At 38.5% G+C, this 13390-nt stretch overlaps 1 protein-coding gene across 1 annotated transcript in view; it reads right to left on the bottom strand.

Moving 5' to 3' along the window:
* UTRN (utrophin) overlaps nt 1-13390 on the bottom strand; it is a 401902-nt gene that overhangs the window by 306942 nt on the left and 81570 nt on the right. The window contains exons 7-14 of the mRNA XM_067293529.1: nt 12393-12565; nt 8736-8851; nt 7499-7662; nt 6669-6869; nt 5394-5575; nt 4525-4675; nt 2937-3056; nt 2158-2259 (exon numbers count right to left, since the gene is read on the bottom strand). Coding sequence (XP_067149630.1) covers nt 2158-2259; nt 2937-3056; nt 4525-4675; nt 5394-5575; nt 6669-6869; nt 7499-7662; nt 8736-8851; nt 12393-12565 — 1209 coding nt within the window. The remainder of the gene's footprint in view (nt 1-2157; nt 2260-2936; nt 3057-4524; nt 4676-5393; nt 5576-6668; nt 6870-7498; nt 7663-8735; nt 8852-12392; nt 12566-13390) is intronic.

The raw sequence follows: 13390 nt of genomic DNA, 5'->3' as shown, positions 1-13390 counted from the left end.
AAGGCTGATGTATCACTATTACTCAACTCTCTATTTGGTTAAGTGGATTGAAAAAGTGATAACACCTAAATCTTTTAGGTACTTTTCTATTATTAAAATGTTTGCATTAAAGTTTTTGATTAGTTTCATATTATAATTTTTTTTAGTTCATTTGATAATTCTCAAAGGCAAAGATCTGTAATTCAAACCTGATAGTAATAAATGCATTGTTCAGAGTTGAACAACAAATGCAAACATAGGCTGACCTGAATCACCTAAAATAATCTTCTACTTCCTCATCACTTGATATCTGACATTCTACATTAAATAAAACCCCGGGGAAGTTTTTTCAGTTTTTCAGAGCAATACAATTACAGATCACTTAAAACAAATCTGAACGCAAAATAACCCCAACAGAAGACGACGCTTGCAACAGTTTTATAATAAAATCCCAGTCAATGAACAGCTAAGGATAGTCTTTTCTGAGAAAACCATAAGGATGTAAGAGGTCAGAAATACAATCATACAGGGTCCTCGAACCTGAGAGCAGTATGTATCTTGACATACAGCAAGGCTTTTTCAGAGTCCTTATTTCTCAGCTCAGAGTCCTACCTTGGTCCAGGGTTGCCAGAAAGTGTTAGCATGCAACTTTCTGTATGTACAGACATATTTGCCAAGGCAGTATTTTAAAGCAAGAAAGATGGATAGATAGATAGATGGCATTGGATAAAACAGTATAGACCCAAGGTTCAGATTCTAACAGCAAGGACACACCAGCCGCAAATTTGACTTTTCAGTATTCTGCAAATACTTATTGGGGGGGGGGGGGGGACAAAAACAAAAACAAAAAGAATAAAAACAAAGCGCAGACAAAACATCGCTGTCAAAGAAACTATGCTTTACCTAACAGTAACAACTACACAGGTGCTGTTCTACTCTCATCTCAAGCACCTAAACAATCTGTGTATGCTACAGAGTTTAAACAATGGTTTATAGTAAAAAAATACCATCATTTAAGAAAGTAAAACAATTTAAGTAAAAAGTTCAAAAGATAACCAATTAAACATTTTAAGCTGAGTCACAAAACGAGGTCTAGCCCAAGGCACATAAATCTAACAGAGCTGAATCATGCTTTTATATGCCAATGTGTGCTTGAGAAGTGTATTCGAGGTTAACTTGACAGGAAAATTTTATGACGAGAGATTTGAGAGAATTTCATTCCATAAATAAGTTCCATAAGGCAAGATGATCATACCTGCATTCTTATACAATTACTTCTCCATTAAATTTTCCAGAAAGGGTCACAGGGTTCATTATGAATTAATTTGTTAGACAAAGAGTCAGGGAAAATTAAAGAAATTATTTTTAAAATAATACAACCTGTGAAATTCAATGACATAAGATAAGTAAAAAACCCAAGACTTTCAAAGGACTATGTTCATAAAAATATTAAATAGCTACTTTGGAAATTATTTTGTAAGGAGTTATAAACATTCTTGCTTAAACTTAGGAAAATTCTTTTCTTGGGCTGTACAACTACTCTACTCCACAAGAAATGAGGGGAACCCAAACTTTTATACAAATCTAGTATTTCAAGGCTATTTTCTTATTGAGAGCTGTTAATCCCTATCAAGAGTTACCATATATACAAATCTGCATATCTAAAAGAAAACAAAAACCAAAAAACACACATACGCACTAATAATACAGCACACGTCTCAGAGGCACGCACAAACATCTTTGTAGGGTAACCAAACAGTTCAGTTTCTCCTTGTAGAAGAGAAGAAAAAAAGAAAGAAGTAAAAAGAAGAAAGCCAGGTTGCTTTTACCCAGACTTCAGCTGTTCTTCTGCATTAGATAAGAGAGTTCATCCACTCAGCTACCTGCCCTTTCTCTGCTCTAGGCTCACCTGAGATCCTAACAGCCTCCATTTCACAAGCCACAGATTTTCATTCTGTCCTTCATTTTTCTGGGCAAGATCTGAAACCACAGAGAAACCTGACTCATTAGACATCAGTCAGATCTCAGCTGAGACAGGAGTTGTGGCTTTTGTGGCTGCACCCCACAGTATGTTATTGGAGGCCTAGCAACTTCACTGGCTTCACAGTTTCCATAGAACTAAAAGTGCAGAGAACTTCCAATCAGTCAGTCATTCTGGGTAACTGAAGAGCTACTAACCTGCTCTTCTAGCAGTTCCTGCCATAAAAGCTGAATTTCTTGCAATTTGAGTCGTCGTTCTTCAGTCCAATGGCAAACTGCTGTCCACCGCTCACCAAGCCTCTAGAAAAAGCAAGAAATACTCATGAGCCTCACAAGGAAACTCAAAATCAGATATTCAAAAGTACAATTTCTACCTCACCATAACCTCTTTCTACATGGTAATTTCCACTATTGTATTGCACAAAGCATAAGGCTTAAAGCTTTCAAGAACATCCACCTACGGTCTTAACTCCGCTCTCACAGAAGGCAGTGAAATTTTTGATTGATTTCAAAAGGAGCAAACAAACTAGCATGAATTCTATTTCAAGAAATCCTATTTTTCCACAGACGCTATGCTTTATTTCAGGTTACAGGCTATTCTGATAAATTCTGATAACTTCTTTAAATACTTTTCCATCACATTTATTTGTGTAGGTAATTTTTAATGAGTTGTTAAAAGTAAAAGTGTACTATGTATCTTCCCATTTTAATGAAACTGCTGAAAGGAGACACTGCAAAGTGCCAAAGTCATTAAGGATACAGGCAGATTGACAAATCAGGGATTGGGCTTGAAAGTCACTGAGGCACTTCTGCAGGTTTCATCCTTAGAAAGTTGAATAAATCTTTATGTCAATATTGCTTTAAAAATGCTTTCTAAGACAGATTATTTTTCTATACATTAAACTGTTGTTTAACAACTACATGCAAACATTTTGAGTACCTGCTATTACAGTTCAAAGAAAGCTCTAATATCTTACCTGCAACTGTTCCTCCAGGACAGCTGTTGCACCTTCCCCACTGCTTTCATCAACAATGACAACCATGTGAGTCAGGGAGTTTACCTTCACTTGTTCCATCTCTAGGTCACTCTGCAGGCTCTAGAAGATGACATCAATGGTTATGAACTTTAAATACTTCGCAAATCTGCTATTTTGGCCACAGTAACTAACACACTTGCTGTGGCAAAGCACTTAAGATTCAACAGTTCAGCAAATACTTTACCCCTGGGGAAATCACTGCACAATTCAAATAAGTGCAAGCAAAAGACTCCTAGAAATGAATCTAAACCCATTCTGTTAAAATGCTGGAAAACAGGAAGATATGCTTTAAGATGTTGGTAACATACTTCACTAGGAGAATCATACAACAACTGTACTGACTTTCTATATATCTGCTGCCCTAGTTAAGACAGCTTAAGTGTTTCTATAAAAAGATATTATTGTCTACAAGCAAGTATCATAGGGCATGCCAGAAAGGGGAAAAAATAATCACTACGAACATTTGTCTTTTAATAATTGACATTAAAATTATCTCATAACCTAAGTATATAGATGGTGGTATATCAGTCATAACGTTCAAAGATAATAGTCACAAAAGGATACACAGCAACTGCAAAAAGCATACAGCTCCTATCATTTTGCAATAACTTATTTAAATATTCATACAACTTCTAGAAGAACAGATTCCATGGTTAAAGTTACCTCTGAAACATCTTTGTGACATACATATACCTGTATACTACTATAAATATCGTTTTCATCCCAGCATATCCTAAATTGCTCCATGAACACCAAGAACAACAAGACTGACGAAAGAACACAAATGTGGAACAGGAAGTTACACAGACTAAAAATACTTAGCAGTTCTTGCCCTGTGAGGTACGCCCCATGCTGGGGAGAAGGTCAAACCTCAGCGCTGACTACAATAACCAAAGCCGCAACCATGACAAGTATCAAAAGGCCATCTTTCTTCTTCAAAAACAGAGCAGGCTAGAAAGGCTGGACTCCCCTCCAGAAACTTAACTGAGAGTTAAACCAATTCCAGAGTGGTGTGTATATCAGAAAGCAACGACTATGCACCCCGTTCAGGATGCAATCTCTGTAATAGCAGGAACTAGATTCAGTAACTTGGGAGGCCCTTCCTGTTATGTTTAGGTCCCACATTATTTTAAGCAGCAAACATTCAAGCATGCTTTAGCAATGCCAGTCAGTCATTAGAGGCAAATTTGTCCACCAGGTGTTTCATACTCTCCCTCACACCAACAATTCACTTGAAGAGGCCTCATTTCCTGCATGAGGTGAAGATAAAAAAAAAAGCTGCTGCAAAAGCTGCTGCTATAGGTATTAGTGCTCAAGTGTTCAGATAAGAAAATACTTCCAGAAATGTCCAATTCTCTTCTTTCCTACGATTCTCCCCTTCCAAACATCAAATGCAGCCCCTCAAAACATAGCCATGTTCAGATTCTGACCCAATCGAGTTTCTCTGCTAAGGGAACCCACCAACCTACAGATCTTCCAAGTATTTCTCCTATAGAAGAGGTAGTGTAGAACACACAAAAAGCTTTACTTTGTGTTCTTCCAGCTGTTTTTGAAGGGACTCTAAATCTTCAGCTAAGAACTGAGACTCCATCTTCTGAATGTGTTCTTCAGTGCCTGTCAGCCAGTCAGATAGCTGCTGCAATTGCTTCTTCTGTAGCTCCATCAGCATGTCATGCAGACTGCAGGGAGGAGGGGGAAGCAAAGCAGAGTCATTTCAGAAAGTATTTTCCCAAAGAAAGAGACTAAACTGTGGTTACTCAGGGAGAGACAGACAAACAGCCATTCATAAACCAGTCAGGTACAAACAAATAAATTGTTTACCATTAACATAAAGAACATAGTTATGTTTCCTTGTTTCCTTCTCAACAAAAGTTAGTGAATTATGCAATTTATAAATAGGAATTGTTTCTTGCAACTGGGATTTGCTGCTAAGAGAAGCTCTGCTGAGAGCTGCAATGAAATGTACTTTCTCTCTTGATGTGCAGCTCTGAGCTTGATAACCCATATGTGGGGAAAAACTCTTCAAAATACTCCTTAGCTGTGTAAACACGCATAGCTATTCACATTTACTGAATGTTTTATTTAAGAACTTAGATTACTGAAACAATATCAAAACACATTTATGTAACTACTATGTAGATACTATATATTTAGTCTGGTACACTTACATAAGAGTCACAAAAACACTTTTATATTTATGTAAGAGTACAAAAACAGTTTTATTGATTCCCTTTGGTTCATCTCAGAGAGTATAAAGACGGTGGACTTCATGTCACAAAACAGAAGAGTAAATTCTGAAAAAATCCTACAAACGGATGCAGACTAATTCCTCAGAGCCACAGTAATTGCCAGAGGCTGGTCCTGCAACCCTAGGAGAGGTTGCGTGGTAGGACTCACCGGGACTGCCTGTCCATGCTTTCCACCCTGAGTTCTTCCCATCGGTTGTTCAGCAGCAGCATTTGTTCCTGGATTTCAAACTCCTCTTCTGGCGACAGATTGCCCTGTGCTACCAGTTGGTTCCCAGCCTGCAGGACACTGCCTACGCTGCTCTGGTGCTCAGTCAACTCCATCATAAAAGCCTAGAAAAAGTACAACCAGCCACATCACCATGATCTGTGAGCTCCTAACTGGAATTTATGAATTGGTAAGAGTCTTAATAAATTGACTCTGTTTAGAACACCAGTGTTGCAGAATGAGCCAACATCATCAAACGTGCAAGCGTGGCAGATCTATTTCTCTGTTAGAGGACTCCCCATGAGCTACAAAAGTTCTGAAGCCAGTAAAACAAAGAGCTAGTTGAGGAATAAAAATTGACTTTGCCTCAGAGAAAAAGTTTTTGGTTAGGAGACAACCTTGGAACAAATGTACCAAGAAAATTAAAACAAAATTTATCTATGGCCAACAGCATGTTGAACAAAATCTAATATGTACTGCAAGAAAACAAATAGAATGCTATGAGTTAATAATGCTAAAAATCCACGTATTTAACAAAAATCCAGACATCTCTTCCTTTCATTTATGGTTTTATAACCCTAGCACAAAAGAAATATTCTTCATACCAATCATCATTCAGGTTTTAAACAGAATTATATACAGCAAACTGACAAAGGGGAAAACTAAAACATCTAACATGACATTTGAAACTTTTAGCAACACTAAAATATTTGTTCAGATTTGGAACAGAATCAAAACAAAATAATTTGGAAACAAGAATAATTTGGGAACACCACCACATCATGTTTCTAGAATAAACTATGCTAATCATGAGAGAGAGGCCACTGAATTAAACTGACCTGATTATCAGTTTCAGCACTGCTATCATTTAACAGCAAGCGACATAGGGCTGACCAGGCTTTTTAGCGGTTGGCAGTAGAGAAATGAGAAATGAGAATCAACCTGTATCATAAATACAAAGAAACCAGTGCGCTGGCCATGGAAAGTTGACAAACTAAATTCAAGTTTCAAAGCATGTTCCACTGTAAATTCTCCTAAAAAGATGTTTCACCTTCAAGAAACTATCATTTACCAACAGAAGAACATTCAGTTAGAGGTGTTTTTAATTTAGGAAAAGCATGACAAAAGAAACAGAATGGCAGGTTTTGGATAAGAACTATGAAATGCAAGTTCTATAGCCCTGTCCCATAATCAAAAGAATTTTCAGGAAAATCTTACTTCATGGGTAGAAAATTGTTCTTTGACTTCCTCAACATCATCAGATATTTCCTCCTGTTCCCGAAATGTATCTTCGGCTGACAGCAACCATGTGAGGACTTCTTCCAGAGCAACTTGGTAGCTATCCAAGTCCATATCCACCTCTGTCACTGTGCTAGGAGTCTCTGCTCTAGAACTACCCTGCTCTTCAAGTCCTACAGCCTAGGCAGCAAAGAGAAAAGTGACACCTTAGAAATGCAAAGAAGATGCTTTCCCAAATGGTACTAAAAATAGAACAATTGAGATCCCTTTCAATATCTCATACGACATTAAAACTGATTGGTGGGTGCATTTTGGTGGCCAACAGTCACTACCAATTAACTTTCATTAAAAAAAAAAAAAAAGAAGAAGAAGAAGAATCTGCATAGAAAAGCCGATTTTAATTGTGCTTATTAAACAGAACAGTGGATCACCCAGAAACAAAAGCAAACGAAACCTACCACTTCTACCACAACACGAACAGCCAAATGTAAGAGTCCCATTGCAAACTCAGTTGAAGATTTTGGGCCACCCTCTGCAGCTCACCAAGATAAATGAGAAAGATAGGCTGGAGAAAGAGGCATAAAACAGACGGAACTTTCCACCTCAGGCTTTTTAACAGGAATCAGAAGAGAAGGAAAAGGAAGATGACACCATGGAAGTCAACCATGAAGAAAATGCTGTGATTTTTCTTATCTTCCCAACTGTGTTGTACAGGGTAGAAAACACGTTCCAGATAAAACTAACAAGCCTGAAGACCAGCTAAAATTACAACTCAAAAAAAGCCAGCCAAACTTTGATGACAAACATACCTGCTGTACATTGAATTCTCCATCCTCACATTCCTGTTTGTATCTCCTTGGAAGGGTCTCCACCTCACGGATGTCCTCCATGGTAACTTGCTTAGGAAGGACCTCAAACAAAGAGGTTAAATACATGATAATAGACTTTTTGTCTGGAAGCTGTACAGCAACATCTGCATCAAAAAAAAAAAAGGGGGGGTATATTAAATCAAGAGACTGCTTTTCTAAATCATTACCTAAAATACAGTTATGATTTCACATACACTGGTATAAACAACAGGTTGTCCTGTTAAGTAACCTCTAGTAAGCTTTAAGTTAAAAGGTCAGGTGTGACTGGAATAACTGATGTGCAAAGCAGCACAAGCAACTGAAGAAATATAAAATCATTTTCTATATAGAAAGTGAATTCACATCAGAAGGCATGATTTTTTGGATTAAGAGCCCAAAGCTGAAGTTAGTGAGAAATAACAACTATTTTGAAAAACCTACTTTCGAGCACCCTCCAAGAAAAAATGCAATTCTGGGACAGTATCCCCCATAAACAAACACTTCAGCATATGCTCTATTCTTACTCTTAGCATTGTTCAGGTCACTTTCTGGCTTATAATATGGAAGAGAGTTTCCACAAACTCAGGTGCATATACCATGGGGATTATGAATTCTACCCATTCAGCTGACATGAATTTTTAAGAAGGTGGTGCTTGAATCTATAGTTTGAACGCTTCTCATACAGAATGATTCTTTGGAGGCTCACTTCAAAGCAGAGTGACAGCTCAGGGTTTTAGAAAGGTGCCATAGAAGTTTCCCAGCAAGCACTCCAACAGGGTGAGTACTCACAGGTACACAATGGATGTAAACAACAAAAGTTGAGCTCTTAAGCTAACTCATTCTACACTGCTCTACTTCATCTAAAAAGCACAAGCATTTGCAATTTTAAAAACAAAACAAAACCCAAACAAACAAAAAAACCCACCCTATAGGGTACCAGCAGTACCTTCCTGTATACTGCCTCTGAAGGGCAAGTCGATCTGAATCCTAACATTCAGGAAGCTAACGCATACACATGCTCGCACTTACCTTTAACACTACAAATTTATATTCTTTTTATCCTAAATTCAAGAGCTTGAAACAAAATATCACTGCACAAAACTACTGGAATTTGTATTCATAGTAAATGTCAGTACTTTTTTTTCCAAAATAGCTCAAAAGCAAAACTTCTAATCAAGTAAAAACAAGTATAGCACACCTTCAGGATCCAACAGTTTTTCAATTCCCAAGTGGTTTTTGGCTATGCTGAAAGCATGTTCCAGTCTCTCAACTGGGGACATCTTTATAACTTTATCCCAGCTGAAGAGCTCAGGTCTAAAAGCAAAAACAACACAGGAAAGAAAGTAGTCAATTTAAATTAAAGAAAAACAAATCTGTAGAATTAGAAGTTATCGACATGAAGGTAGTTGTCTAAGTAATATAAAGATATGCATATTTATAAAACAAATATGTGCTTATACACAAATATACAGATATAAAAATATATGCATTTTCTTTCTAGTGAGAATTTTGCAATCATAAATCAAATAACTGACTTCATGATCACATGCTCACAGTAATATCCACCTTCCATTCTATATATTCTGTATACACTATATAACTACAACTGCAGATTAAGCATGGCTAAGCAGAAAATAAACCATTTGTTTAAAATTTGTTCCAGAACCAGTTTTCTTCAGATGTTTCTTTTTACAGCATTACCGTTCCTACAGTCTTTTTGCATCACACTCAGCCAGGTAACGAAAAGGCACTCTTTCTAGAGAGCCTCATTCCAAGTTCATGATGTGGCTCAGTAACCACCATAGACTGCCACAGCCAGAAAGAGCAGCATCTCCCACAGTCTACCACTCACCCTGCCCCTCTGGCCTTTTCCACCATTAAAATCACAAGTGCTTGTGTGAGTCATGACATGAATCAGACCAAGGAGCTGATCGGTTTTACAACGCCACTACCCCTCATCTTGGGTTAGCATTAACTGAATCAAATCTCTAAAACAGTTCTGCATCCCAAACCTACCAGTAGGTCTAAGAGAAAAAGAGCAGAGCATGGAGTAGGAAGCAGGGTCAGCAAACAGGCACCTTCCCTAGAGGCAGTGCCAGCATATCTAGACCTACACAGCACAATTAGCCTGGTGCTGCAGCAGCACAGCTATAAAACTACAGTTAGTGAAAATATTTTCCATTTCTCTGTAATAGTGGCTTCTCATTAAAACATTGCTATTGATCTTGTGTTTTTATAGAACTTTGGGAGGAAAAGATGGGCTTGCCTTTAATTCTTTTAATACTTAATTCAGTTTTAAATTGACCTGAGAGTGTGCTTTTAACATCTGTTGAGTCATTACACTTTTTGAAACAGGAAAGCCATAATTATTACAGCAGGGTTTGAGAAGCAAAGAGTCAGAAAGAAAGCGGGGGGGAGGAGGAAGCAGTAAAAAAAAAAAGATCCTGACATAAGCTAATGGAATACTCTAATGCCAGGCAAGAAGCAACCAGGATAACCACACAGATTCATGAAGTTTTAACAAGATTTTTTTTTTTAACTTGAAAAACATATTGCAATAAACGTATTGTATACACACTACCCACACACTGCCACAATGATACAAATTTTAATAAAACGCAGTCTAGGTATTACCTAAGAGCAAGAAAATTGTACCAAAGAACAGAATTCAATTCAAAGAGGAACTGAGCTAATATTAGGGAATGAAAGAGACCAACACAATAAAATGTTAGTCCCGTTACCTCATAAAATGTTGTTAAGTAATGCAAGCATTACAAAGTTACTATACGTTATAGCTGAGAGGTAGCATTTATTAACAATTTCTGATAGATACAGAAAGAAGGGGGGGGAAAAAAAAAGAGCTATTAAATCTCTTCATGGGACCCATAAAAAATCCCCTATATTTAAATGTCATAGGATGAAGCTACATAAATAAAAGCAATATTGAAAACATTGATTCGTCAGGGATGCATTGCTGTCCCTGGTAAGCTTAAGAGTTCTGTTGTTCTACCGCTTCTGCAACCTGCCTCAACCCCCTTGCTCCCCAGAAGTACCTTTTATAGCTTCTCTTTTAAAGCTGGCCTACATTCAAAGCCAGCTCAAGATTTCTCAAAGTGGCAAAATGGAGCTTCACTGGCTAAAAGACTGATCCTTAGGGATGGTAAAGCTGAATTCCAAAGTGCTGGCAGCTGACACACTCTCAGGTGCCTGCTCTGAGAGCTGCTGCCTGAAGGTACAAAAGGGTCAGGGGAGCAGAGCAGCAATAGGCAGAAGTTGTCGGGGCAGAAGGAAGAAGAACAAAAGAGAGGGAGTGGCTAGAAGAGGAAATCAAAGGCTGAAATCAGCAGTGTGTCAGGTAACTACTGGAAACTTTAGGGAGCTGCAGGAAAGTACAATTCTTCACCTGTGTCCAAAGCTTGCCCTCTCTCCATCATAAAGCTTCACATGTTCACCAGCAGAGCTGGTCACTACAGATGATTATGCTGGTTTAAACAAAAAACAAAAAAAAAAACAACAGCAACAAAAAAACACCACCGTCAGTGCAGCTCATACCATCCAGAAAGAGGACTCATTATTACTTCCCTTGGTAGTATAAGCTCCACAGAGACCTTTGCCAGTATTGCTCTGCTTTTGAGGAGCAGTCCTTATAAGCATTCAGGAGCCCACAGGGTGCTGCAGGTGCTCCCAATGCATTCACACAGACTGAACATGAGCCAGCTCCAGGCTAGAAGGCACACAGATGAATTAGGGCAGACCTGTGCTGAAGTCAGCGAGCCCTGTGATAGAACCTGTTAGTTCAGTCAGCACAGATTCAATAGGGGCTTTAGAGTAGAGAGCAGCAGGCTCAAAGGGAACAAATGCTTTTATCTGCTGGGTAAAAATACCCTGTGCTTCTGGGTATAAATATTCTGTGTGATGTACAGCATTTAATATGACAGATACCTCGTGGCCAGGAGGTCTGGTTAAATCCATACATTATCATACTATTAACATGTTAAAATGGTTGATTATGGTAAGCAACATCTTTGCAAAGCAATGAGCTGACTTAATTTGAAGTATGCCAATGGACTGCCCAGAAGCACATCTCAAATAAAAAAAAAAAGGGGGGGGGGGAAGGGGGAGAAAGGTATGCAAGCTTCATAGGAGTCTGTAATGATGATTTCTTTAGACTACCAAAGAGTTCTCCTAAATCAGAAAGGACACAAAAGATCTTCCCAAAGACGACACAAGCTTGTAACATGGCTTGTATTATGAACAAATGACCAAATACATTACAGATGTCTGAAGTATCCCATTACCCTTTGATTCTTCTGCTCAGCATCGAATGCAAAGCACGATCTCCTGAAAGAGCTGAATATACTCTCTTTCAGACAACATACATTCAAAAACCAAGAGCTGCAGAGCCTATCTTTCTTATTCCTTCATTCTGAAGCTTCTCTTTATCTCCATATTGAAGTGATATGGCAAACTCAGACTGAAGATATCTTTCCCTTTTCAGGAGAGGGAGGTTGGGAGGAAGGAGAAAAGAAGGTATGGGGGAAGGAGATGGTCAAAACCCCCCTGCAAAGACCCATTCATCATGCTTTCTGTTTAATGCATACTAAGTGGGATTTAAATCAACCTCAAGCAGTGAGTGTGTGTGCATGTGTACGTGTAAGAAGAGTGTTACACTGCTGTCTTGACTATCGTCTGCAAGTAACTGCTGCTCTAGCAAATATTCCTCCATTGTTGTTACCAGAACAAAAAATGAATTGCTGAAACAGGCTAGAAGTTGTCAAATGTTCAAGCATGAAGACATGGAAAAATAAGCTGCTTATTTCATTAGGTGCAATATAAGCCAACATCTGTCACCTACTTGTGTCTGTGGACGACAGCGTTAAAAGCAAGTCCATCCGCCCAGCTCGTGGTGAAGTTCAGAACATTGACTTGACTATAAGGTCTTGTGGACTGCCGAACCCAGCTCAACAGGATTTTCTCACTGTTGGTCTGCTGCAAATCTGACATGATGTTCTTCATGACATCCTTCACCTGCAAAACAGTAGCAACTAGACCTTACAGATATATTCTCCACTTTTCCTCCACACAAAACCTTTGAACCAAGCTGTTTCACAAAACCGGAAAGGCTCTTTTCCATGAAAAGCTATGAGTCAAGCTTTAACTCCTTAAATGAAATTTGGAAACAGAAGTCTGTAAGTCATCTTTGCATTCTCCTGATTACAAGAACCAGTGATGTTCCATGTAATAAAAAACACATTACTCGTAAGTCATAGATCTCCCCTCCTCCTCAGGGCTGCCTAAGCTACACATGGGGTATAATATGCCCCATTGCCTCATGCTGGGGGTTCCACCAAGTAAGCACACCCTAACAATAGGACTTGCAGAGGTTTTTCCTGCAAGAATAGTGTTTCTGCTCAGCCCACACAGGAAGTTTGCTGTTGGGGTACTGTGCCTAAGCATCCGCCAAAGTCGCTCCAAGCGAATTCAGTGATCCCCTCACATATGTGGATAAATCAGGAACAATTCAATCTACGAGACTGAAAAACAAATCCACAGAACAGCATATGAGAAGCAAGCCCAGCACTGCTACTGAGATATTAAAAAACACCTGCAAACAGAAATGCATAAAAGTCTTGAGAAAGGAATATAAACACAATGCTTTAGCCTGAAAAGCTTTCCTGGTATTAACAGTACTAGGAACTGACCTGAGTGAGTGGGTACAACCGAGCACATAACTAGAATATATATTTTGGGATGCAGCCAATAGACAGAGATCAGAAACCAAACACCGGCCTACTTTTATTTACCAGCTCAAAATAGAAGCAGTATTTTCTGCTGGGAAAAAACACACACACA

The sequence above is a fragment of the Apteryx mantelli genome, chromosome 3 (genome assembly GCF_036417845.1).
Source record: "Apteryx mantelli isolate bAptMan1 chromosome 3, bAptMan1.hap1, whole genome shotgun sequence".
In the NCBI taxonomy this organism is placed as follows: Eukaryota; Metazoa; Chordata; class Aves; order Apterygiformes; family Apterygidae; genus Apteryx; species Apteryx mantelli.
Note: the sequence above shows the minus strand (reverse complement) of the source record. Positions and strands in the feature narration are given on the sequence as shown.